Genomic DNA, 27,337 nt, shown 5'->3' on the forward strand with positions numbered 1-27,337 from the left:
GTATCCGACTTGGATCATCGAGCATCGAACGATCCTTGGATGCACTAAACAACAGGAGGATAATAAGGTGAACGCGTTTACTATTACTACTTGATTTTGCACACCATCTCAACTGCCCCTCCCCATAATGCGACAATGCGACATGCAGAGAGATCCGTCAGACATGACTTGGAACCAAATTCTCGTGGAATGCGATGGGAGGGAAAAAAAATTATGTTTCCTTTTCTATTTTATTGCAAATCCCCAGACCTTCGTTTGTCATCCACCACCTATTGCCCATTCTCTTTGACTTCTTCGAAGACGATGGGGTATATAAGATTGCACTGGGATATGCACTAGCCAGTCTACGATACTCCTTGCATATCTGAAACACCTATCAACATGTTCAAGCTGGTGAGTTCTCAATTGACGATTTGGGTTTGATGCGAGTTCGTAAAAATAATCCGTTGGTGGTAAACACATAGAGAGTATGAAATTCAATTTTCTTTGACAACGTGTGCATCGTAATTCGCAAATGTTCATTCACATGAGTGACGAAGGGTTTATGATCCTCATAGGAATTTCTGTGTTGTTGTTTTTAGGTGATTCTCTTCGCCGTCCTGGCTTACGCCTCCGCTGGTGGTATTACTCCGCTGTACAGCAGCTACGCTCTGGGACATGGATATGCTCCAACAGTGAGCTATGCACCAACAGTGTCCTACCATGCTCCTCTTGCTACCAGTTATGCCAACACCTACAAGGTAATCAATCGGAAAATAAACATATTTTTGTCGACCTTCAGATACATGTCTCAACGAAGTTGTTGATCGAATAATCTGCGAATGAGATATCGTAGGCAAAAAAATTAATAGTCCATAATTTTAATAGAAATCACGTGGAAATTTCGTAATTCACAAATGAAAATAAGGGTTCTAAAAAATTTAGGAAAGGGCCATTTTGGATTTTGAGCTATTTCTCATGTCTTTGCTTTATTCTCTCTTTGAACTATTTTTCATGTTTATGTGGATTAATTAAGACATTTGATTCCCCCATAGGTGGGCTATCCATCTATACATAGTGCAGTAGTGCCTCTTGTCACCCCATCAGTAACAAAATTCCAGTATGGCTACCCTAACTATTCTGCCTACAAAGTTGGATACAGTGGTGGTTATGGTCATGGCCTGGGGTATGGTCTGAGTGGTTACGGAGGATACGGTAGCTATGGAGGATATGGTGGCTATGGAGGATATGGCTATGGTCATGGCTACGGTCTCAGCCACGGTTACGGACTAGGATATGGACTTGGTCACGGATACTACCATTAAACCCTCCAGACTTTTTTTAACGTTAAAAAGTCTTGTATTCCAAAGTACTTAAGGACGGATGTAAATAGCAGTAAGACAAATTATGCAGTGTTCAAATTATCTGACTCCTATCTATGAATTGTAAACAATAAATTTGCAGTTTCTATAAAAAAAATGCATGAAAAACTCGAAATTCAATCCAATTGTTCTAGTCTTTTCTTTACATCTATTGGTGTTTTGTTACTAATATATTTTACGTACTAATATTCATAGAAAATATTCCGTCGAAAAGAAAAAGATTTCGGTTGTTCACGTTAATTTTTTTTTCTGCGCAATATAAACATCAATTAATAAGATTATATGTAATGTATTACGTAAGAAATGCCAATGGTTTATTAATGATGGTGGTTCTCATCAGTAGAAAGAAATTAATAGGATTCCATAACATTTCTAAGAAAATTTCTCCGATTTTTTCCACCCATTCTTCAATACCCAATAGTAAGTCGAGATTAATTGAATCAATCAACTCTTTCTCTTTTATCATCAATGAAAATTGATTGCTGGGGTAGCCCTTCAGCCATTCTTCGGGATTCCTCATAAGCATAGGGAAAATTAGCTGTCAAAGATACATACATCGAAATTAACGATTTCCTAGTCACGGCATCTGTTAGATCTCATTCGCCCCTTCATTCCCATTGTTAGACCCTTCAATAAATCTTACGGTAAATACCGTGTAATATTGGTACCGAGAAAATTCAGTGGAATAAAAAAACCGACAATTAAATGGTTTTTATAAGCGACAAGTATCAAAAATGAGGTTTTCGTTCGATGAATGGGGTAAAAGGGGTGGGATCAACATATTTTCTTACTCTTTCAGGGAACTATTGGGCATGAAATATCAAGGGTAGGGTATTTTCGCCAACCAAAGACTTTCAAATTTCACCTTGATAACCCCTTAAGAAGGAGAAGAAAGTGAAAATAAATAAAAAAATTATGTCAAGGAATTCCCATAGAAAATATCTCAATCTCATAAGTTGTATGAAAAAAAAAAATTCTCCTGTTTGTCTAAAAACAATCTGTATATCTACTACAAATAAAAACATACAATAACATATGGACTTCGTCACCTAAGAGTTTTTGCGAAAACAAATAGAATTTTCTAGGAGATTCACTATGTCATTTTCCTACAAATATTTTTTTATTCATGTATGGATTAATGAAGAATAAGTAGTATATCATTAGCGTGGTCGTTGTACAGCAGAGGCAATCGCCCTGGCAATGATCGTATACGCTCACATTCTCATCAGACCTCCTGTAATCTCTGTCGAAAGTGTGGAGTAAAAAAAAGGATGCTTGATCGTATGAGAAAAAGAGATTTAAAGGTACAGACAAGTTGCACACACACTGCTGAGTGGATCAAGGCTGTACCGAGGCTACTCCTCATATTTATCTTGCAAATAAATCAGCGACACATCTACTTATGCTCTCGTCATATAGCCGATGGAACATTGAATATTTTTTGACATCTCATCTAGGAGAGGAATTCGTTAATGATATCTTCCAAAATATTCGGACAGAACTGAATCATTCGTGTATCCCGATTTTTTTCGAAATGCAGTTCTAAAGATATTGGAAGCTACAGTGTCTTGCTTATACTGGGATTTACTACTTGATTTCATTTTTCATATAATAGCAAAGAACATAGGTTTCTCGCGAATTTGTTTATGGAACAGTCTTCGTTATGTTCCTAAACATTTTTCTGGTTCATGAACAGAATACATATTTTACCGAAATTTCCAGAATTAATAGGTCTATTAAGAACAGAAATAGCTTCGTGTGCTTTTCCCCGTGAATAAGTCTCATTGGTGATTATTCCTTAGCCCATAGAAAGATGAAAGAGAAAAAGCAAAGCGCCCGGTCCATTTACTACGAAATTGTACATTATTTCTCCGTCGTGGCCAAAAGTAGCACGACGTCGACCACACAACCCCAAAAAAATAAGTATCTCATTCATGTGGATGTTACGATGATAAATCGGTATTATGACTGTTGATGTCGTATTAACCACTCGCATAATATCCAGTGTATTCTCTCCGCTCTGATAAACTCACGGAATGACTCGTCGCATGAGTATTCGTTTTCATCGCCCCGCAATAAACAAGAAAAAGTGATACGTAATTACAAACGAGCGCGTACAACTCATCAGGATCACCGAGCAATTATTCTCAGATTGCATTAACAAGTTACCTCCGCCGAAAAACTAGATGTTCCGTGTGCAAATATTTAAATTGCTCTGAGGGTTCTAGAGAAAAAAATTTCAAAAAAATAGTTGGTCTCGAAAAAGCAAATTCTATGAAATTCTTTCTATGAAAAATATGGTAGTTGAAACCCTTGTTAATTCACTAGGTTTTTCCATTATTTTCTCCATGGATGATGTCTGGATGGAAGCTTTATCTTTGCTCCAGATGTAATTTATTCAATACAAGACCGAACCCCTTCACGGAAGCAGATAATTCGTCCCTTGAAACATATATTTTCCCCTCGTGACAAAGACAGAATTGAGTGATTGACACAGTGTCTCTAGCAAAAATTTTCTACTGGATTAACCATTAATTATTTGAGTAACCCTAATCATTCCCTGGAATAGTGGAATAACGCCTGAAGTGCCCTCGGAAATCTTTCATTCCCATCCGAGATCTCAAGGCCAACAAGTGGGATTGCCTCGTCTGTGCATGAGGGTCACAATCCCGAAACTCATTTTCTCACAATAGGGGCCTCGACCGAAACTGGCACATATGTTAATGTCGAATGTTGAAGTACGAGGTCCACCGGATTGGGGATATATAAGCTGGAACGAAAATCGAGGAGAGCATCAAACAGTCAGCAGCACTGAAGATCGAAGGATCACAAGTGAAACATAATTTTTGTGATTTGAAAAATCAGTAGAAAATTTGAAAATGTTCAAATTCGTGGTTTTCACTGCTCTCGTGGCTTGCGCCATCGCCGCTCCAGCTCCAGGAGGTTTGCTGGTGCCAGCTGCTCCAGTCATAGCAGCTGGTCCAGTGGTACCAGTGGCCACTAGTTACGCCAGCAGCTACTCCAACACCTACCGGGCACCTGTAGTCAAGGCTGCTCCAATTCTTCACGCTGCTCCTGTTGTTCACGCTGCTCCTGTTGTTCATGCTGCTCCTGTTGTTCATGCTGCTCCAGTTCTCCTGAAGACTGCCCCAGTGGTCCACGCTGCGCCGATTGTTGCTGCACCAGCAATTGTCAAAACACCATTGATCCACACTCCAGTGTACCACGCCCCAGCCATTGTCAAGACTCCCCTGATCCACACCCCCGTTGTTGCTGCTCCAGCACTCATCAAAACTGTTCAACCTGTTGCCCTCGTCCACTAAAGACATGTTGTCTTGAGAGGATTATTTATTTATTGAGGGAGTTTGATAGATTTCATGGAACAATGTGTCAGCAAATAAAAATCATTTTTACCCATTAATTTGTTGCTTTCATTTTTGCGAGGAAAGGGGGGAAGCCATTGAGAAAGTAACAAAATCTATTCTGAAGTCTTATCACAGCCAGTGATATGGATCTCTATCTGTCAGACGGATCGTCACATTGATAGAACGATTCATTCATTCCAAACGAGATTAGTTTACTATTAACGAATGAACATTTAGGAAAATCAGATAAATTCTCAGTTATCCAAAATCCATTTGATAATAATAACTAATCCATTTCAATAGAACAATATAATTCTGCAGAAAAACCTGGTGAATTGCTTCCAACATTTTTTCGCTCTTCAACTGACATTTTTTTCCGATTCTACTGAAAAAATTTGGAGCTACCCTCCAAAAAATATCGACTAGGTGTCTAAACAGAATGTTCCAAAATCAGTGATTTTGCTCATTAGGGCAAACGAAAATCAATCCTCATCCGCATCCATCGCCATCCACCCTTTTTCCTTAACGTGTAGTGAAAAACTTTAGAAGAAAATTTTCCACAATTATTTCAGTGTTTATTAAGTCTTTCTCAGTTTTGTTCCCCCATACGAATGCAAACCAGATCGTCCACTTTAATTTTTTTAGATGAACGATGATTTATTTTGTATAGCATTATGTCGTGTCTAGCCACCACCATTTGATCACAAAAAAATATCATTCGATCGGTCTGAATCTGAATACGCTATCAGTCCACCGATCTATTTTTTACGTAAGTTGCCGCCCCTGAGACTGCGTAATGCAGCAGTAACAGCAAGGTCATGATCACCAGAGTTACCCAACGTTTCCCATATATTCAATTTATTGGTATCACCTAGATAAATCCATTCATTTTAATCCAAAAATCATGCAAATGAGACAGGAATGATTTTCAAGGGTACATCGGTGCCATTGACACACGAAAATTATACAATTCTCATTATAGAATATCGATAACATCGGACGTCACATGATGCTGTTGTCGACAATTTGAACGCATTTTGACGGTTTCGCTCCAATTTTATTACGTCAGACACGACCTTCAATTATGCAAGTCGTTCTGGACGGACCTTTCTATCAAACAGACGTACTTTTGTTATTGATGAGCCCCTTTCTTGCTATTGTTTACGCTTCAAAAGTGAAAGTCACTCCGGGAATTGATATCAATTTGTGATTGTGGGTTGTGCTTAATCATCGCTTAATTTTCAATCATTGTCAGAAGGGATAAGGCGCAGATGGGGCATTGAGTAATAAGGTGGTAATTATGACTTCTAATGGGAGTGTTCAAGGACAAATGAGTAGATGGATGGATGGAGAAAAGTGAAGTGAAATTAAACGCATTTTACTGACATTTGTATTTAAGAATATTCAAGTGTTTTAATAATGTTATCTGGTGAAAAATATTTTGTAACTGTGAGAGCAAAACGTTCCTTTGTGGGGGTATTAGATAATATTGATTTTTGATACGTATTATGTACAGATCCCTGGCTGCAAGTAATTTATCCTTTATACGCGTCCAAAAATATTTGTTTTCATATTCCATCGAGAAAAGCTTTATTCAAATTTTTCAAAAAATTGGATAAAGTGTTTCGGGGGTACATGAACGTTTTTGAAATTATTATAATTGAAGTAACGAGCATCTTGAGTCTAGCTTAAACTCTAAAAGTTCAGGCATTCGAACATTTCAATCAAAGATTTCAGGTTTTGAAGTGTGGCCTTCAACTCTGCACTTGAGATGGCAAGTTTCGAAACTGTCAACCATACACGAAATCAGCGTGAGACCAAAAGAGAAAGACTGAATTACCATTCATCAGTTCTTCCGGGGGAACCAGAAGAGAAGTAGGGGAACAAATCGTTGAGTATAAATTTGACGAGATTTCAGGGTTTAAATCACAAGTCCTGCAACAGCCACAAATAAGCCTCATCGACAAAGTTGAAGAAAACAATCTAAATAATCATCATGTACAAGTTTGTGGTACTTTTTGCGCTCGTCGCTGTCGCCTGCGCTGCACCAAAGCCAGGTTACGTGGCCTCACCGGTTCTGGTACAATCAGCACCAGTGGTAGCAGCTCCCGTGGTTCACAGTGTTCACAGTGTGCCCGTTGCCACCAGCCACGCTAGCACCTACAAAGTTGACCACAAGAGCTACGTCGCAGCACCCGCTGTCGCTTATCACGCTGCACCAGCTGTCTCCTATCACGCTACACCAGTCGCATACTCTGCACACCCAGTGCCACTTGCCTATGCTGCACACGCCAGCCCACTTGCCTACGTTCACTAAGAACTCGCCATCGCTCATCATTGGTTAAAATCCAAGACGAATGTATCTGAAAAATAGCAAATTTCGAATAAAATTCTCATGGAAAAATTATGTCTTTATATTTTCCCTCAAATTTCTACCAACTTGGTAGCATGTCATATTCAACTCTAGATTGATCATCCTCGGCGATTCGACGAGGTCGCAAAACCTTCTAAATAATCACTAGTCGAATCCAATTGAATTGTTTTATCAACTGCGGACGTCGCATTCATTTTATAACGCGTTAATTGTGGATAAGATACTCAGTATCATTTGTCATTATCACGGCAATCCGTTGTGTTTAGATACAAGGGGGATTCAAATAAAAAAATTAGTGTTGAAAACCATTTACATTTTAGAATTGCCGAGAAAATGATTATTACAGTCATTTAAATAAGTACAGAGTAAATTACAAAACACAGTAATTATAAAATATTTTTCTTGAGTGTTATCGCTTTAATCAGGAAAAGAAGTTTTTCAACCTTTCCGTGGTTGTTCTCATAGTAAAACATAATGACATAAAGGATTGGATGGCATTGACAGTAAAACAAATGTCTGAGAACAAGTATATTCCGAGCGTATTCGAGAATATTTTCCAGCGAATAATTGTTCTTTGCCAGGTTCGATGAAAGTTACACGCTATGAACTCAATTAGGGAATGTTTTCCTCAGCGTATACTGAGACAAAAAGTTTGTAAAATTATCAGTTTGGTTATCGCGCTTTATTTTGGTGAATTGGGGAAGATTACCGTATCGTTTGATAAAATTTATCAACTGCTTAGGGACAGTTACCAAGTTAATCGTCCCGGAAGGGCCTAAACACCACTCGACTAATAAACGGCACGATAATTTCTACTAATTTTTCTGTCTGTGTAACATGGGCCGTTTCCCCTTGCAGAGGTGATCGAGTTGTCGGATGGCAGAGGACGACCAATCTAGAGTTAAATATGACATGCACTAAACGTTGGTAGAACTATAATGAAAAATATGAAGGCAAATAATTTTCCATGAGTATTTTATTTGCCATTTGCAATTTTTGAGATGCATTTGAATCGGATTCGGATCCAACGACTCGGCCACCTTCGTAAGGGGGAACGGCCATTACAGACGTGATCGAGTCGTGGTATCACAGAGGGTGACCAATCTATAGTTAAATATGTCATGTACTACTATGTTGGCAGAACTATGATGAAAAATATAAAAACAAACAATTTTACCATGAGTATTTTATTCGAAATTTGCAATTTTTGAGATACATTCGACTTGGATTTTAACCAATGATGAGCGATGGCGAGTTCTTAGTGAACGTAGGCAAGTGGGCTGGCGTGTGCAGCATAGGCAAGTGGCACTGGGTGTGCAGAGTATGCGACTGGTGCAGCGTGATAGGAGACAGCTGGTGCAGCGTGATAAGCGACAGCGGGTGCTGCGACGTAGCTCTTGTGGTCAACTTTGTAGGTGCTAGCGTGGCTGGTGGCAACGGGCACACTGTGAACACTGTGAACCACGGGAGCAGCTACCACTGGTGCTGATTGTACCAGGACCGGTGAGGCCACGTAACCTGGCTTTGGTGCAGCGCAGGCGACAGCGACGAGCGCAAAAAGTACCACAAACTTGTACATGATGATTATTTAGATTGTTTTCTTCAACTTTGTTGATGAGGCTTATTTGTGGCTGTTGCAGGACTTGTGATTTAAACCCTGAAATCCCGTCAAATTTATACTCAACGGTTTGTTCCCCTACTTCCTCCGCAGGTCCCCCGAAAAATTGAAGCATCATGATTTAGTCTTTCTCTTTTGGTCTCCAGTGAATTCGTGTTTCTGTTGACATGACCAAGGACTACGGGCGTCACTTAGTTGACCCATGATGTCCATATGACAAGCGAAAAAAAAAACGTTTGCGCAGGTGACTGGTAGGCACTTATGATTGCGAGATATTCACTTGAGAATAATATGTACAAAAAAAACTCGGTAAATAAAGTGTAAAGAAATCATATCCACGTATTAAGTTGGATGTTGAAATTTTGAGTAATTCTCTACCGTGTGATATCAATAATACGAGTATTTATATATAGGTCATTCATATTTTCCTTTTCTCTGTGTAATTAGAGGATTATCCAACGTGAGAAACTGCATATTGAAATTATGGGAAGGCGGGACAGATGAGACCTTGCGAAAACATGAGACAAATGTAATTATATAATCGCAGGATAAAAACAGTGGTAAAATGTGAATAATAAGAATATTCAATTTTTTAAATAACGATGAAGGCGTGACGAAGACGAACATTATCATGAACAATTTTATTTTCAATAGAATATAATTCACAGGTTTGTGTAACTGTTCCTATTTTTTTTTATATTTGTAGCACAAATAGCGGCCAAATTTTTCAATAGAATCGTCTAAAAACGAGTAAAGTATTGTCACTGAAAGTCCCAGCCGAATTTCGGATTCTTTAAACTAAAAAAATGTTCACAATCGCCAACAAGTTGTGCATACAAAAATAGCTCTAGTAGAATCGAGAGCGCAGTGATATTACGCTACTTTCGCAAAGTTGAGACACAATAGCTTTAAATGCGATGTTCCAGGACATATCCTAGTCCAACTTTGTTTACAGTGTTGCTCAATGTGTTATGCATGCCTGTATCGAAATAGTAATCGTGTAACAAATGATCAAATAAGACAATTGACCATCATGTACGAGCTATTTCATTTTCATTTCAGGTAACTATGATTGATCGTGAAATCATTGCCTAATACTTAATATCCACGTTGAAGCATTTAAGAGTTTTGTCATTATCATTTCGTTCATCAATAATGATGAAGAAATTTGTTTGAAAGCATCAACGTATCATTACGATTATTATCTTATTTTATTTCAAGCCCAAACACTCAGCGCAATTCAAGTGAATTTCTACTACATTTACCACAATTACTAAATTTTTTATAAGTTCACATGCGATTCTATGAATTAATTTTGTAAAAAATGTTCTACACCAAAAATAATAAAATTTACTGTTTGACTACAATCTATGAACTCTATTCGTCCCCGACAGACGAGGAAATGATTCTCCCCGTGGACATGAGACTCGCGTAATTATTGAATAAATCCCCATTACGAGGAGTCGATCAACCTGAGTGTTATCCAACGAGGCGTGTTACATGGGTGGAGCCGAAAAGAATGGAAGAAGAGACAGGGGAATTATATTGATAGTTTCCACCTGGTTATGAACAGGGAAGTCCGTGTGGGCGAGTTCAACAATTTCTATATGGTCATCTGGTTACGCTACCCATGGACAGCCTATTGTATAAGCGTATCTTCCGGCACGTCCCTGACAGTACTAAGGGACAAACAGAATGTGTGTGCATTAATAGCGTTAGGACATTGGTCTGGGGGATTGTCGTCCTCTGGTAATTGAAAACTATATTCAGATTCATATGATTATGCACATGTGTTAATATTATTAGGTGGTTAGACAACTCTCCGGAGGGGGTGAATAATTATTTCGATTATGACTGATTGTATAATGCAGTATTTAGAATACCCAGAAATTTTCAAAATTGGATTATCTATTTGTACTAAAATGTCGAGCGATGCAACAGCCTCTCGAAACGTAATATTCATAGAAAGCTCTACTGTAAAGCACTACTGTGTAATGAAATATAAGAGGAGATGAGTGAATTTTAGTTGGGATAAGTGATCAATGAATATCGTGTAAAAAAAACAAATAAAAACATCAAAAAAAATTATTTTGTCGCTTTTCCTTTGCACAGCAAAAGGGATTTGAGGAAAAACTTTCCTGTTTTCCCATTTACGATTTATGGATCAAGACCTAAAGTTTGGCAAATTACACTTAACTCGTTTGACCACTTCATTACTGAATTAGTTGCCCAGCTGTGATGATCCCATTAATGTTTCCACGTGTCCTTCTGGCAAAGGGAGTGGTAGGCCCAGTATACTTCCTACATTTCGTATGTCACTCTGAACGAATCCTCCTTTGTCTGGGGAAAGAAGATATACGGCCAACACATGCGTCGATAGTTGCTGTAGTCTCCAATATAATGATACCACATGAGAACGTCCAGTAAATAGCATCAACTTACCTGCACGATGTCGTATTACCATGTATGGTATTGAAAAACGCCTAAGGGTAGCCTTGACAGTGCCCTCTCGCAGTGATAAATAAGCGTTGGATTCATGGCCGTATTGGACTCGATGAAATCGAAGGTACGAATGCATCGATTAATCAAAACAAGAGGGAATCATTTCCGAAATCATTTCGAGCGTTGATAACGGAATTAATTAGGTATTGACAGATGTCTGCACAAAATATCTGACTGACTAGGTAGTCAAAGATGATGAATAAAATTCTTAGGAATTTCGTTGCATCAGCTACGAAAATTTGATGGTAAGAAAAACGAAATCATCGAAGTTGTTCAATAATTCAATGGGCTGCGGAGGATTAACAATATTTTTATGTTGAACCTCTTCATTTTACCACCGAAACCAACTCCACAGTCAACAGTCAAAATTTACAGAATTATTATTTCAACCCTCTAGATTTTCATCTACATTTAAATTCAGAATAAAGGGTTGAAATCAATTTAACTGGCTTCAGATACACTTTTGATCTCCGATGTCTCGAAGACGTGCATAAAATGATAAAACGGGTCGAAGGCCTCGACGAAGTGAAAATACAAGACTGGCAAAAGTGTGTCTGTCACCCACACGAGAATCGAACGCTCGAGTCCTTGGTAAAGCTTCGCAATATCGAATGAAGGAGTAGAGATAGTTTCCAAACTTCTCCCAGGAAGTTTTGACAATCGTTGTGAGGTCACGCACTCGGTCGTTGTGGGGGTGACAGGAATTGAATAAAAGCGGGTGAAATGTGACTGAATTTATCACTCAATCTTTACGCACCAAGTAAGAAAGGAGTAAAAGTCACTTTAAACATGTACAAGTTGGTTGTTCTGTTCGCTCTGGTTGCTTGCACTGTAGCAGCACCAGCACCAAAGCCCGGTTACATCGCGGCTGCACCACTTGTAGCATCTCCAGCTGTGGCCGTTGCCCATCATGTACCTGTTGCCACCAGCTACGCTAACACCTACAAGGTCTCCTACAACAGCCCCGTGGTAGCTTCATCCTACGTTGCTGCACCAGCTGTGGCCTATGCAGCACCAGCTGTACACGCTCCAGTGGTTGCTGCTCATCATGCCTACGCTCCAGCTGTCGCCTACGCAGCACACGCAGCACCAGTTCTCGCCCACTATTAAGTCCTCTGAAGGTGAAATTCACTAGTCTCCATGAAAACTTGGGGATCGCCAATTCATTGCTTCGATATAATTTTCTGGTCTTCGTGATATCTTTTGATTCACGACATAAAACCGTTAATAAAGAGCAATGTTGGGTGAAGACCCTTGGAGCGTGGTCCATTGGAATGTTTTTCCAAAAACTTGCAACTGATTTTAAAATAAAAATAAAAAAGAACAGTTTTTAGTCTATTTGCTATGAGTTTTAATATTTTTTAAATCCTCATATGCCACTCAATTATTTGTTACTATTCATGCAAAAGGATGTAAATGCAAACGAATTCCGTACAGTATCAGACGATGCTTGCAGTCTCATTCTGTACATCAGATGTAGCATGAAAAACACATTAGCCTTGAAGAGTCTCCCATTGGTTCAAGAAAAAAGATCAAACGAAATGAATGAAGCATAAAAAAGCTCAAACAGGTTGAGGGTAATAGCCTACATAGTTGCCAGACGAGCCGACTAACAACGAAGGGTGATTCGAGTCGTATAAAAGTGATGGAGAAATCACAAGGGACATCACTTCATCTTCAGCAATCGAAGAAGAACTTTCCAAAGCTCATCATCATGTTCAAGTTGACTGTTTTCTTGGCGCTTGTTGCTGTCGTCCTGGCTGCACCAAAACCAGAACCAAAACCGGGCTTCCTGGCAGCACCACTGATATCGGCAGCACCACTGGCCACCAGTTACGCCAACAGTTATCATCTATCGTACAAGGCACCATTGATTGCATCGGCTCCACTCATTGCACCAGCACCAGCGATCGCATATGCAGCCCCTATTGCTGTCCTGTGAGTCAACATGGATCACTGGCCAGAATCATCAGGATGAAGCATTCACACGTTTAGAAGATCATTCAAATTCATTTTATCATGTCAGACTCGTATCAAATTCATCTAAATAAATTCATGTTCTCATTCCACTTGATATATTTTTCTTCTGCCTTCCCCTACATTATTGCAAATATCGATTTATCTCAAGTTTGCATTCACTTGTATTGTCGTTCTATGATCTCATTAATCTGATGGATTCATTGACAAACGTCTACAGACGTTGAAACAGGTTGTGAATAGTAGATTATGCAGTCGTTAGATAAGATTTATTTTAACGAACGAGGAATCGAGATGTATTGAAGTCAAAGAGGAATCGCCTCATCACGTCATCATCAGACGACAAAGAGCAGAACTTTCCAAAGTCAACTCGATCATTAAAGCTGACCCTTTTTGGGTCCTTCTCGTCGTTTTAATGACACCATAATCAGAAGTAACGTGAGGGTTACTCGCACAAGGAAAAATACTTCTTATGAATGAATACTTGACTTCGAAGCTTCATACATTTAACATTTAAGTGAGATTCTTCTTTTCATGGTAAATCTATAACGAATTCATAGCAATAAATCTGTACTTTCTATTTTAAATCCAAAATCATACTTCTTCATCTTCATTCATCATCAAAAATATCGACTGTAGCCAGTACATTATGAAGTTACGATTTTTTTTCGTTTGGCCTCTGATGAACTTAACAATTGCATCATCAGGTAAGAGGGCTCGTTAATCTTAGAGATCTAGAATTAACCTATGATTAAATGTTTTCTGAAAGCCCAACTACAAAGCCAATTTATCTACTGTCAATAAACTCCGCTGTGGTCACTTCTTCCTCACAAAATTATTACTCAATCAGTCATTGTAGAGCGAAAAAATTGTCTTGACAAATAATTCCCTTCACGACTTTACGTCCAACAACAATCGTCATCAATTATGCGGCGTCATCGATGCAATTTCTGCTTTCAATTGTACCTGATCGGCATGATTGATTTGTCCCAGTAAAGTATCCAACCATTAGAGGACGATTAGACGATACTTGACACTGCACACACCCGCGCTGGAGTCATGGGCAAATAGTGAAAGTGTTTTTCTCGCATTTTGTCGAACGATAAAAATGTCCCTGGACTAGGGACTGGACAAGGTCGACCTTCAATGGACATTTCGAGTAAATTTCTAAAGATAAGGAGAAAAAAAGAGATTATCATTTTTTTTCTATCATGCAAACTCAGTTCCAGGCACGAGATGTTTTTCTCTGGATTTTTTTCCACTCCGATGAATTCATCGGTAATGACTCAGGACATGATTGGAGTGGTATAAATAGCGCTGGAGCATAAATTGGTAATTCATGCTGAGGTAGGAGAGTCATTCACCCTGCCCCTACGCCCTAGCTGCATCTTATACATTCACAGGTTGTCAACATACACGGAGTACCAGGGAGTTTTTGCAAAATAGCAACGGAAATATTTCCAAAATTGATTATTCAAAATTCATTTCTCTCGAGCTTTAATATAGTGGGCAAGTCAGTGCCCTCAAATTAAGAAGTAACAGAAGCCGTCACAATGAGTATTCTCCATAAAAATGAAGTCATTAAAGAGTTTCTTCCCCTCCCTACCGAATGTCAATAAAATTATTTCAACGATTCACGAGAGAGATAAACATATGGAGGCTTGTTATGTCGTATAACAATTTTACGGACATTGACTCGACTTGTTTTACCACTTACCACTTTAGTATTGAATTCCAGAAACAACATTCGTAATTGGAGAGCTACACATCTCTCCATTTAAAAATACAAATTCTTTCGCGGTTGAGGAAACTTCCGTCTACCAATATCGATAAAAAAATTGTAGAAAAATGAAAAGGGAGCAAAGTATTTACCAGAATACGTTATAATCTAACCATTTGGTTTTTATCTTTTGCTCCTTCAACCCTTTCTTATTAGTGCACATTCGGAATCGTTTTATTTCAAAAACTCAACACTCAAGCCCAAAAATCTTCCACTATCAACTAATCACCAATATCGTAAAAGCGCTGACGCATTCACACCCATCAAACGAACATGAAATATTTTTTTTCTGAACAATCTGTCACCACGATATCTATCACAACGTGGCCAAGAAATTCCCCATTTCATACTTATATTCGCCCGTCAGATAAATTCATAATTAGGAACATGTGGTAATCATATTTCGGGTGGAGGACTCGTGGACGATTATGAGATATTCCGAGAGAAAGCAATAGGGATTGGGCCTCGTGTTTCTATGTGTAAATAGTGACGAGTACAATCGAAGGTCCCTTCAGCAATGTACCAGGAGATTTTGGTATATAAGACTTCTAGTTCGGTCCAGAGATCAGTCAGAAGGTTCACTAAACCGTCACAGACACTTATAATCATTCAATATGTTCAAATTGGTAAGATATACAATCACTTGTGCAATTGTCTATAAGTGAACAGGTCTTAGTTCTCTCGATTCCGTCAATAATTGTGACGAATGTCATACATTTGTCATAATCCCGACATCAGTTTTCGGTTGATATTCAGAATTTATTCAGAAAGAAATTTTGGATAAAAATTAGACCTCTAGAGGGTCAAATATGGGACGAAATAACAATCAACTACTTTTTGGGTCAAGTTTTGTTGAAAAAATTCGAATAATTTTTTTGATAAAAGTAATCTTCGTCCCTCGTTTCACCCCCTGGAGATCTAATTTTTACCTAAAATTCCTTTCTATGTAGATAAGCTTCACCCTGAATTCTTCATGTCAATAACAAAATTCATCATTTGTATGACTTCTTCTCCTCCAAGACTTCTACCATAACTTTTTTTCCTTTCTGTTCACAACTACTACAAGAGAAATTGTTTCCCAGTTACACATTAAGGCTTCAATAACTTCACCGTTTCAACTTTTTCAGGTGGTTCTCTCTGCCATTGTTGCAGTAGCAACAGCTCGCCCAGGGCTTCTCTCCTCTCCTCTTTATACTACCCTTGTGGGAGAGAAGACAATTGAAAGTCACGGCAATGCGGTAGTTCACAGTGCTGTTCCCGTCGTCCACTCCTATGAAGCAGCCCCAGTAGTTGTGGCACAGGAGCAACTCATCGCCGAGAAGACAGTCTCCAGCCACGGGCACAGCATTGTGCACGAAGCTGCCCCGGTAGTTCACACCTATGAAGCGGCCCCAGTAGTTGTCGCACATGAACCAATCATCGCCGAGAAGACCGTCTCCAGTCATGGTCACAGCATCGTGCACGAATCAGCTCCAGTAGTTCATAGTTACCAAGCTGCCCCTGTTGTTCTAGCACAGCAGCCAATCATCGCTGCACATACTGTCTCCAGTCATGGACACAGCATTATTCACGAAGCACCTGTCCTGTCTTATGCAGCACACGCTGATGCCATCCACTGGTAGTCAATAATTATTCCTTAATTAACTACATTGTTGCTACGAAACTCAACTGCAAATGAAGCAATAATTTGTGATTTTGGTTGGAAAAATATAACTTTTCTCACTCCGTAATTCTCTCTTGTTTTTTTTTTCACATCGACATATCAATACTCAAGTGGTTTTTTTTGTTATTACATTTGTTGCATAACTCCTACCGCTGGATATAAAAAAATTATGATGATAATTTTAATCAGTTGGAACTCTATTCAGAATTGAGTTCTTATATTTCGTAAATTTATTTTGCTATCAATTGACGAGCAATTTTATTTTGTTATTTCATCAGAAATTCAATTATTTATTTCTATTCGTTCCGTTAATAAACTTGAAAACCTCGGATCGTATCTGCTCCCATAAACATCTCAAGAAAATTGCAGGGGTAAAAATTTATCTCCAATTACCATAAAAATATCAATCGCAGAGTGAGGATTAACCAGTGGTGGAATTGAGGTAAACAAACCTCTTCCCTCACACATCGACCTCGTGCATCTCGAAATATTACCGATTACAGACGATTTAGCCGCCTCTACATTTCCCACAGAAAGGCAAATGACGCATTTTCACATTCATATAACGACCTCTTAATTACTACAGCTACCCATTGTTTGATTGAGTAACTACTGATTGAGTACAACTATTAACATTTTTTCCCCTCAACTCCCGTGGAATATTCATGGAAATCTCAGCTCAAGCGATGATTAGCTTCCCATAATTATAGGCATAATTGATTGGCCATAATTTTCTGAATTAACGCGAATCATAAAACTTGTTGAGGCCGCAGGTGTTCGAGTACTAGTCCCTGGAGATGAAATAAAAAATTCAGAAATCGAAAATAAATGAATGAAAAAGAAGAGTAAAACGTTAACGAGGCATACACATAAATGTTGAAGGGATGTTTTTATCTTGCATATAAGTACGGGAAGATTACTGACGAGTTGCCGCCGTTTACTCGGCCTCCGGGAACCTGTCCTATCGGCAATTTTTGTCGTAGGTCCGGACACGCCCGCCTCTCCCCGCATCACTGGAGTTCCACGTCCTGAACACGATCTCTCGCTTTGATCGGAGATGATATGGCAATGGTAGGAAAAATTAAATGGATCGAAACTATCTTCGGGCATGTTGGTGCAGGTTAATGCCGTTTGATGGAGGGTAACAGGAATTATCGGGAGGATACATTTGAGTGAATGGTGGATAATTATCTCCACAAAAAGATCATTCGGCTTCGTCAGCAATTCATTTGGAGGGTCTCGTTTTGTGCTGAGGAATTTTCGTGGACGTAAAACTGTGCGGAAAGAATTTAACGGATTCCTGCTCTTATTAGTGAGAATTTATTTTTTGGATTTTCATTTTATTAATCCTTTGACATTTAAAATATTTTGTTTTTTTTTTCCTCGCAACATCATGAGAGAAAAAATTATCTCTTTTATTGGAAATTCAATGAGTTATTAAAGCTTCAGAAGAAGTCGAAAGTGTTCATTTTACTCCGGGTAGTCCTGCAGGCCATGGCCTGAACCGGAACCGCGGGCTGTAATTACACTCGTTAACGTGCAAAAACTCCGTTTATGCACGACGTGCACGCGAGGCATGCGTAAAATGTAATTTTACACACAGGGCGATTAAATATAAAAACAACTGAATAATCTTGATGAAATTCGTGTTTTTTCTACCCGTAGAATGTATTCACCTGTGATTTTATTATATTTCGTCACCTCTTCCTCTTCATTTTCGTCGTCGGTGATCTGGATCTCAACCTTCCTGCCATAACAGGTCCCATGAGAACCCAAGGCTGCAGGTGAACGAACCACTCGTCGTTTGTCTCTCATGTGTGCTCCATGTCCTTCGACTATGTTTATCTCCTTTCGTAGATACTAGACTAAATACTGGGAACTCGACGCCGATGTTTGTCCAATCAATGCCCGGAAATTTGAATAATTCATTTCATGGCAACTTGGGTCGAAGTGATTTGTCTTAAAGTGGTGATACCGTAGGTTATTCCTTCGACCAGTGAAAAATTACGAGGGCAATCGATTTTGCCCTATGAATTAGTAAACACACCGATTTTTATTAATTCGTCGTCTTAGGAGTCATCGAAATGTGTCAGTTTTTATTCGATTGATCTTATCGTGTTTCACATCTGCTTTACGAGCCATTTGAAGGATCATCGATTTTTTTGGCCATTAATTCTGACGTGATTTATTTGTCAATCGTTTTTCCTGATTTTTTAACGTTCGTTCAATGGATCGTAAAGCGAATGTATATCTTTCTTGATATATATACTACAGGAGATTGTTAACATACAATACATAAATCCACAGAATCGTTTTTTAATAGTTTTGGAAATTCTCACCTGATAATATTCTCTAAAAAAATTCACTGTTTCTCTCGACGGAGTATTTTTGACTGGATATTTTACACTGAGAAAAAAAAATTCCCCGTAAACGTATTCTCGGTAGAATATAAATCTATCGCGTTCTCTCCGATCTAATGATTGCGGTACAATAGATTATTTTTTCCCTTGCCAACAATAGAAATTCTTCCAGAGATATTTGTGATGATCACGACAGAAATTTTCCTCGAGTAACGCTACTCCATCTCAGCAAAAATATTCTCGTGAAACAAGAGGTTCTCGGTTGCATTCAATTGTATCTCTCAGTGCAACAAAGTCGTCCAGAAATTAATATAAAAAGTGCCTCAAAAATTCAATAGAATAATACGTTTTGTTGATGAGACCATATCATTGATGTTAGAGATAGATAGAAAATAAAAAAATTAATTTTTCGCAAATTCAGGGAATAAAATAGATTTTCTTTATCCCATGATGCAGCAAAATTCACTCAATAATTCTATTGTTTCAACAAAGACTTAACGACCTCCCCTAACGATTGCGTCATCCCTCCCATGGGATTTTGTGTCGCGACAGTAGTAAATACATCTTTTACGACCTCCACCGATCAATATAAACTAATTGGTTCCGCATTATTAGCTCAATGATTAAAAACTGAATGAATATAAAAGTCCGAAGTCACTGGCCTCGCTCTTGGGTAGCGATTGAGCAAGTTCAAGGATTACCGTTCACTTTGTGCGATAAAATAAAATCCGTTTACCATCGGCTCGCGTAAAAATTATTTTTTAAAATCATCAAGTCTGAGCTCCTCATTACCTTGAATCACCGAATTAACTAGAGACAATTGCCTATTCAACCTCAAGCCCGATCAACTTCGTCAGGACAACATCATAAAATCCGTACCACAGGACGAATTTATATCGATAATAAACTCAAAATGGCCCTTCACGTCAAACATTGTCCCCAGAGATGCATAAAATTTTAAAAAATAATTTGGTGAATTTCCGATGAACAAAGACGAATTACATTGAATTTACCATCCCCGCATCTTCGAAGGCCAGCACAGAGGCGTGGCAATGTTATATTCCCAAGAAAAAGAGGTGCGCTCATGGGAAGCAAGGACACGCATACATAAACAGCGTCTTTTGCAACAAAAAAAAAATAGCAACTCCTTCCCCGGTTATTGTCAAGGAAGTATAGAATACCAAAGCCCAGCGCGACACATACCTGTTCCCTTGCCAGCCCCCAAGAGGGTATCTCACGATTACAGAAATAAAAAAAAATTCCAGAAGAGGAACTTGAAGGGAATAAAGAAAGTGCAAATGCCTGAAAATTGTATTTCAATACCTGGGGTGAGAGGGAGCGCCTGAAGATGAAGGGTCTGCCTGTGGGCAATTTGGTATCAGTACATACAAGGACAAAAATAGAAACGCACAAGAAGTCTTATGCATCCTGATAATAAATCAATGATCATGACTGGACAGGTTGTTGGGGTCTATCCCCACCCCGTTGTCCAGTAAAACGAAGGACAATAACCCCTTGCAAGCAAGAGAGAATCCTTGTGCCTCTTTGCCCACACATTACGAATAGGGAATTGACTCGGTAGCGATGGCTACTCAGGGCGGCGCATCCTCATCCAAGTCCCCCCGGCCCACAGCTTCTCCAACAACATCAAACGAATTTTATCCCCAGCACGTGTCAACTCCCAACTATAGAGACCGATTTGTGGGATTTTTTTTTTACAGGTCTATCCTCGACACGTGTCCATTGTCGTGATATTCACGAAGGATTGTAGCATGTTGTGTACCGAGAATCAGCCCGATGAGAAACTTATAGGTGTTTAGGGCGATTGAGACGGCCCTGTTATCCCCAGGATGCACCTCAGCCTCTTCTTTGTGCGTATTGGGGTACAAATACGTGGATGAGTATTGGCTGAGGCAGGTTTTTACTCCTTCATCTGTAGCCTCGGCTCTATAAGTACCCGGTGCTCACCTCAGATCCTAGCACATCGGCTAACGGAAGCATCTAGGGATAACACGAGGCATCGCTGATAGTTCATTCAACTTTCTCAAGAAGGGACGAAATGCTGAAGTTTGTAAGTTCTATACCACCTAATGTACAAAACTTCTAATGGCTAATCTTGTTTATCACTTTAACCGCAAATATTGTTGTGCAGTATCTCACAGGGTGAATGCCACTACATGACAAATGTCAACGAACAAATAGTAAACGAGATAAGAATGTGCAGAAACTAATTTTTTCCTCTGACAATTTGTTTCAGACAATCATTGCTGTTCTTCTGGGAGTGAGCTCAGCAGCTCCAGCGGCTGAACCCGTGGCAGCTCCTCACAGTAAATCCGATCCAGCTCCAGCTGTACCAGTCGCATACAGTGCACCAGCTCCAGCGGCACCAGCAGCAGCAGCTCCGCTGGCACCGATCGCATACAGTGCACAAGCACCAGCAGCCGCTGCTCCAGCGGCGCCGTTAGCTTACAACGCACCAGCTGGAGGAATTGAGCCAAAATCAGCTGATCCAAGCTACGAAGCCAAAGCAGCACTCCATCAAGAGGCACCTGCACATGTAGCGCATATTGCAGCAGGAGCTGCTCAAGGAGATCAACCGATTCTTTCTCAAGCACCAGTCGAGGCTGAGGGACAGCCTGCTGCTGTTGTGGCTCCAGTTCCCTCTGGAAAACAGCTTCTCCTTGCTGAAGCACCACTGCTCAAAACGCCCGCCTCCACTGCCAAATTGACACCTCTAGCAGCTCCAATAATTGCACCAATATCACCACTCGCTTATGCTGCACCTGGACCAGCGATTCTCGCACCGGTAAATTACGCCTACATTTCCGTTTGAATCAGTTGATTCTGAGAGAACAATTGTTTTCCATTAATTTTTGGATTTTTTTTTTAATTCCCTGTTTTTAATGTTCCGTTTTTTGGGGATACATCGATTTTTATAGTTCCCGGCTTGGAATGGTCTCACCGCATATCCCGCGACTTACTCGATTGAGCAGCACGGCTACCACATTACCTACTGATTTTTTTTTTATTTAAAATTTCATTTGTGAATTTTGATGATTCAGTAAATAACAGTCGTCGGTATCTCATCGCAAACCGATCAATAGCCGCTTGGTGAATAAAATACATTCTCTGCGCTCCGAAATCGGTACTTCAGATTTCTACTCCTTGCATATATTCATTTATCATCAGTCTCATTGAAAATATGTCTGAGTGTTTTTTTTTTATGAAAAAATTATGGAATAAAGAATGACTTTTTTTATTTAATGAGTTGTCGAATATTTATTCACTGATTTCCCTACAAAAATGGATAAATAATCCCTGGATGATGGGACGTGTGATCTTGTTGTCTTGACATTGTGAAAAGTTAATATTGATCAGAAATATTTGGCAGTTTTTTATATTTATATATATTAAATTAGTAATGCGCTATGAAGGTGATTAATCCGCGAGTCGCACTCTGTAGTCTGCACACTTATAGTTAGGGCGGTTATTCTATTTTAGCAACATATCGCTTGACAGAATTTCGGGGGGAGAATTTTGATTCCACATGAGAGTCTCGATCTAATAATCTTTCGCACACAAATTTCTAAAGTTGCGTTTTAGAGTTCTCAGCTTTTAACCGGTCTATTGTAGATCCCGCAATTCACTTGATTGAGTGACACGACTACTGCATTATCTACTGACTATTAATTTGGAAACATCATTTACGACCTTTCATGATTCACTAATTGACAATCGTCGGTATCTCATCGCAAGCTGATCGACAACCTCCTAGTGAATAGAACACTTTCTCTTCATCCGGAAACCGGTCCTTCAGATTTCTATTCCCGACATCTATTCATTACCACTAGTCTCATGAAGAATGTCCCCGAGTGTTAAAAATTATCTTGTTCTTGATGAACACAACAATCAGATGAAATGGAAAAAACCGAAAATTTTAGACCCGAAAAATTTTAGATATTTTTTATTGAACATATCACATGAATGAGGCAAACACTAATAGAAAGTACAATAAAAAACGAACGTATCTGTTTATAGTTTTAATTAAATTGTTTGACTGGAGAGTGTCGACTATTAAAAACTCTCGTAAACAAAACTATCCCTTTTTGAAACTTGGGACTCACCACGTCAAGGTTGACATAGACTCACACCTTTCAGCAAAAAGAAAGTCAGTCCCGAAACGACTTCAGAAACTCATTTAATTTCCTTCGGAAGACATAAGTCACAAAAACTCGGGCCTCTTCCGGTTCTTCACTAAATAAAATTAAAGCTCAATAACAACTGAATAAATAAAAACCAAAAGTCTCTAAATTTTCCACCCGGCTGCCCACCGCTAGATCGTCATGGGGATTCAAACCCCACCGTAAAGAGTGAAATGGAATTTAAACATCAAATGAAAGTAATGAAAAATAGACAACGATTGCTTGATGTAAAAGCCGTCAGGATTGTTCTTTCATCAGAAATAAAAAAAATGTCTGAAAGGTCAACAGCCCCGTCCCAAACACTCTGGTGTATCTGATGATGCAGCAGATGTCATTCAGCCTAATTTCACGGTGGCAACAGCCTCCGGTTGAGTGGCCATCAGTTACACAATTTTTTATCACCATTCACCTCCTGGAATGGAGGCTCATCCTGATCGTTGTAGTTGATGATCACGCCTTTCTTTTCAATGGGTTCAACGTCATAAGTGAAATCAAGTTTCCAAGATTTTAGCGTCTGCAACGTAATTCGGTAGCTGTTAATGAGTTTGAGGCGCCGGATTTTGACAATCGACTGCCAGAGCAACTGCTCATCTGCCTTCACCTTCGCCATTCGATAAAATTGAAATAACGAATATTCAATTGATGATATTCACCTCTACCCTTCGTTAATAGTTAGGGACTTTGACTGGGAATAAATAAACCCTTCGTCATATATTGAAATCAATATATATTTACATTTTAATACACCGAGTATCCCCACGTGGGTCTAATCCTCGTAATCTGATTTCCCCTGTAGATCAGATTTGAACAACAAATAGATTTTAAACTGATTTTTTTTCTTCTTCCTTCTTTCATTTGGTGTTACACAGGTGGTTGAAATTACCCAAATGAGAGACTCTCAGCCATTCAACGGGTAAACCACAGACAATATACATGAGTTTGTCACGATGAAAGGGAAAGCGGCATCACCCACGTTAGGCTTTCTCAACGACATTAGTACTCCTATCACATCCGTCATTCAAACAAACGTGAATTGACCGCAGGTACGCAATGACGTCATACCCAAATAGCCTGGCTCCTTTCGGGACCCTGAGTCCCGAATTTCGTAACTCTTTCCGAAAAATTCAGCGTTATTCAAGAAGAAATTGAATGAGATCGAGAGGAGGCATTACATGAGTCCCAGTATAAATATCTAGAAAAAATATATCCATAACCGATTTTTTTTTCTCAAATTTTGAAATTAAAAATCACAGATTTTTCAAATAGCACTACGAATTTCCGAAAATAAAGCTTTATCGCGAATGCATTTTACGTATTTTTATAGATCACGAGAACGGGGTTATTAATACTCTATTAGACACACGATGTGTGTCGTCGTTCCTAATCGTTAGTGATGATTACAATTCAAGAATTATGAGAATGATGCAAAATTAATAGAATGTTACTAATTGCCCCGGAGGGACTCTAGACTAATATGATAATCAGTGTGATAACGATACTATTCCTAGAGAATTTTCGACGTCAATTATCAGACGGACTAGTCAGTTATCAATCGGCTGACTCAATAAGTTTTAGAATTAGACAATGGTCAGTGATTTTTAAAATAATTTCTTGTGCCCCAGTAGAATTTAAAAATTATGATTCGATTGAATTTTCATGATTTCTGGAGTTTAGATTCATAAAAAATTCTGAGAGGGAGACACACTGGGATGATGATTCATCTATTTTTAAGGAGATTCATTCGCTGTTGGCATCTGGTGATCCCTAATTTACCACCAAAATCCATTCATTAACCCGTCCCGTTATCGGCAACATCTTCACTAGATCATTTATCTCGAATGATTATTTTTTCCGCCGAGTTGGATAAATAAGAGCAGCAACTACCGATGGAAGTAATTAGACAATGAATAATAAAAAATAAATCCTAGTCTGTCTCCAACTCAATAGCCATAAATTCTTAGGTGTACACGAATTGGGTCAAAACAGTCGTTGGTTTGATCCTTTGAAATCCCCAGATTGCAACACAGTGGAAATCCCCGGGTTGAGTAATACACAACCACCGCACACCACAGCCGACAAAAAAGGGTAATCGTACTCTCAAATGCATGTGGTTAGACCCCGTCAACTACTTTCATTACAGACCACGCTCATTAATTAAGGAAAAGCCGAAAAATATTGTTGTGATAGAGTTAGTTAAGTGTGTGGTCTTTGGAGAGCTGTTGATGGATATCCAAATGCACTGAGGAACAGTCGTCTTCGGACAAAAAAAGCATTTGTTGTTACACTGTTAGTCGCTTGGGCATCCACGAAAGTACTTTCTCCCGGATACCCAGAGACGAGGGGTTCCGGTGCAGTTTAAAACTATTAACGCTAAATTTTTCGATTTGGAAACAACGACTGACGGTTAAGGATAACCAAAGGCGTTTGAAATTTATTCTCCATAGAAATATTTTTCTACTTTTGCAATCCATTGACAGAGACATCATTCAATAAATATTTATTATTCAAACTTTAAAATACCTTTAATCGTTAGATTACTGCAGCGAATACTGTTTCATCCCATGTTCAATCATTAATCAATCAGTCAATCAATCGATAATTTCTCTTTATTAATTTGTTGTCAAGAGTGAATACTGAAAATGATTGAAAACTCATGTGAATAAAACTATCCATTTTTGAATCATGGCAGTCATCATGTCAAGGTTGACAAAGGCTCACGCCTCCCAGCAAAAAGAAAGTCAGACCCGGCGCCACTCCAGAAACTCATTTAATTTCCTTCGGAAGTTGTAAGTCACAAGATCACTCGCCTCTTCCTGTTCTCCAAAAAAATGAAGTCCAAGCTCGATAACAAGCAACAAAAGGCTCCAAATTTTCCACCTGGCTGCCCACCTCTAGATCTTCGTGATAATTCAAAGCCTACTGTAAAGAGTGGAAGGGAATTCAAATATTAAATAAAAGAAATAGAGAACGAGGAACGACTCCTGTATATCAAAGCGGTCAACCCTGGAATTGTTCAATCATCGAGATGTCTGACAGGTCAACACCCTCGTTCCAAACAATCTGGTGTATCTGATGATGCAGCAGATGTCATTAAGCCTAATTTCACCGTAGCAACAGTCTACCAATATTAAATTCAATGGCCAGCAGTTACAGATTTTTTTATCACTAATTCACTTTCTGGAATGGAGACTCATCCTGATGGTTGTAGTTGGTGATCACGCCTTTCTTTTTTATTGACGTACAAGACCGTCTCTCTCACATTTGGGACAAAGGGGCTTATCGTCACAAGTGAAATTAAATTTCCAGGATTTTAATATCTGCAGCGGAATCCGGAAGCTGAGAATCAATTTACTTTTGTAGATAAAGTCTAAATTTTATCTATTATTATTCAAGCTCCCAGTTATGTGACAAATATTTTATCATTTCGACTTGACAGTATCGATATTGACCGCTCGAAAAATTCTCTTCAATTTAAACAAACAAGAGCATGTACTTTTTAACAAATATTAATGACGTTAATTAAAAAATTCAAGAGTTGATCAGTACAATTATTGTTTATCTGCAATTATAAACACTCAATGTTCTGCCATAAAAATCTTTTGATTTATTTCGGAATCATGATAAATTTATTCCTATTAAATTGAAAAAAGGACTTTCAGTTCCACGAAATTTCCTAACGAAAGGACCGGACTTTTAAAATTTATTCATTCGAGCCGTGAGGGTTCATACCGGGGACGTAGGTAATACTGAACCGCAAACTCTAAAGCAGAAACTTAAAGAATGGATCAACGAAATCGAAATATTTCACTCTGACCGCCTCATGAACCAGGATCTGCTCGACTTTCATTGACGTACATGAAAATTTCATAATTTCATTGACGTAGTTTTACGCTGTCCCTGTCCAAATTGTCAGTGGCCGATAACGACATGTTTATTTCTCTTTTCAGTTATGTAACTGTGCGTAATATATGACGATGTTGTAAGTTTCTTGGGGATTATTTTACGAGGAACACGACCGAATTCTGGGTACGCATCCTGGACCATTCGGATAGAATGTCTATCGCAAATCTCTTCTGAAAAATCGAACGAAGGGGGATTTTTTAATGGTATGTTTATGTGTTTCGGTGTTAGATTA

General features: G+C 38.9%; 5 protein-coding genes across 5 annotated transcripts; 4 read left to right on the forward strand and 1 right to left on the reverse strand.

Annotated features, from left to right (window-relative positions):
* Positions 1-317: 317 nt before the first annotated feature.
* LOC135159865 (prisilkin-39-like) lies at positions 318-1,481 on the forward strand. The gene is made up of 3 exons (XM_064115963.1): positions 318-393; positions 582-740; positions 1,035-1,481. The coding sequence occupies exons 1-3, from the start codon at positions 382-384 to the stop codon at positions 1,302-1,304; spliced, it is 441 nt and encodes a 146-aa protein (XP_063972033.1). The 5' UTR covers positions 318-381; the 3' UTR covers positions 1,305-1,481.
* A 6,875-nt stretch (positions 1,482-8,356) lies between these two features.
* Positions 8,357-8,724, reverse strand: LOC135159866 (larval cuticle protein F1-like). The gene has a single exon (XM_064115964.1). It carries the CDS (start codon positions 8,677-8,679, stop codon positions 8,359-8,361), a length of 321 nt encoding a protein of 106 aa, XP_063972034.1. The 5' UTR covers positions 8,680-8,724; the 3' UTR covers positions 8,357-8,358.
* A 3,896-nt stretch (positions 8,725-12,620) lies between these two features.
* LOC135173003 (uncharacterized) lies at positions 12,621-13,289 on the forward strand. Its single transcript, XM_064139577.1, has 2 exons — positions 12,621-12,685; positions 12,772-13,289. The coding sequence occupies exons 1-2, from the start codon at positions 12,621-12,623 to the stop codon at positions 13,160-13,162; spliced, it is 456 nt and encodes a 151-aa protein (XP_063995647.1). The 3' UTR covers positions 13,163-13,289.
* A 2,200-nt stretch (positions 13,290-15,489) lies between these two features.
* LOC135173004 (larval/pupal cuticle protein H1C-like) lies at positions 15,490-16,599 on the forward strand. Its single transcript, XM_064139578.1, has 2 exons — positions 15,490-15,603; positions 16,105-16,599. Exons 1-2 carry the CDS (start codon positions 15,592-15,594, stop codon positions 16,597-16,599), a joined length of 507 nt encoding a protein of 168 aa, XP_063995648.1. The 5' UTR covers positions 15,490-15,591.
* Positions 16,600-20,913: 4,314 nt separating this feature from the next.
* On the forward strand, positions 20,914-22,264 carry LOC135172930 (nematocyst expressed protein 3-like). The gene is made up of 3 exons (XM_064139444.1): positions 20,914-21,071; positions 21,258-21,806; positions 21,940-22,264. The coding sequence occupies exons 1-3, from the start codon at positions 21,060-21,062 to the stop codon at positions 22,015-22,017; spliced, it is 639 nt and encodes a 212-aa protein (XP_063995514.1). The 5' UTR covers positions 20,914-21,059; the 3' UTR covers positions 22,018-22,264.
* The last annotated feature ends 5,073 nt before the right edge of the window (positions 22,265-27,337 follow it).

The sequence above is a fragment of the Diachasmimorpha longicaudata genome, chromosome 2 (genome assembly GCF_034640455.1).
Source record: "Diachasmimorpha longicaudata isolate KC_UGA_2023 chromosome 2, iyDiaLong2, whole genome shotgun sequence".
NCBI classification, from domain to species: domain Eukaryota; kingdom Metazoa; phylum Arthropoda; class Insecta; order Hymenoptera; family Braconidae; genus Diachasmimorpha; species Diachasmimorpha longicaudata.

Bases quoted from the DNA above. Each gene is read 5' to 3' on its own strand.
- LOC135159866 (XM_064115964.1), bottom strand. From the start codon at position 8,679: ATGTACAAGTTTGTGGTACTTTTTGCGCTCGTCGCTGTCGCCTGCGCT.
- LOC135172930 (XM_064139444.1), top strand. The intron at 21,807-21,939 runs GTAAATTACGCC...CGATTTTTATAG, and splicing joins GACCAGCGATTCTCGCACCG to TTCCCGGCTTGGAATGGTCT.
- LOC135173003 (XM_064139577.1), top strand. From the start codon at position 12,621: ATGCAAAAGGATGTAAATGCAAACGAATTCCGTACAGTATCAGACGAT. The intron at 12,686-12,771 runs GTACATCAGATG...AAATGAATGAAG, and splicing joins GATGCTTGCAGTCTCATTCT to CATAAAAAAGCTCAAACAGG.
- LOC135159865 (XM_064115963.1), top strand. The intron at 741-1,034 runs GTAATCAATCGG...ATTCCCCCATAG, and splicing joins GTTATGCCAACACCTACAAG to GTGGGCTATCCATCTATACA.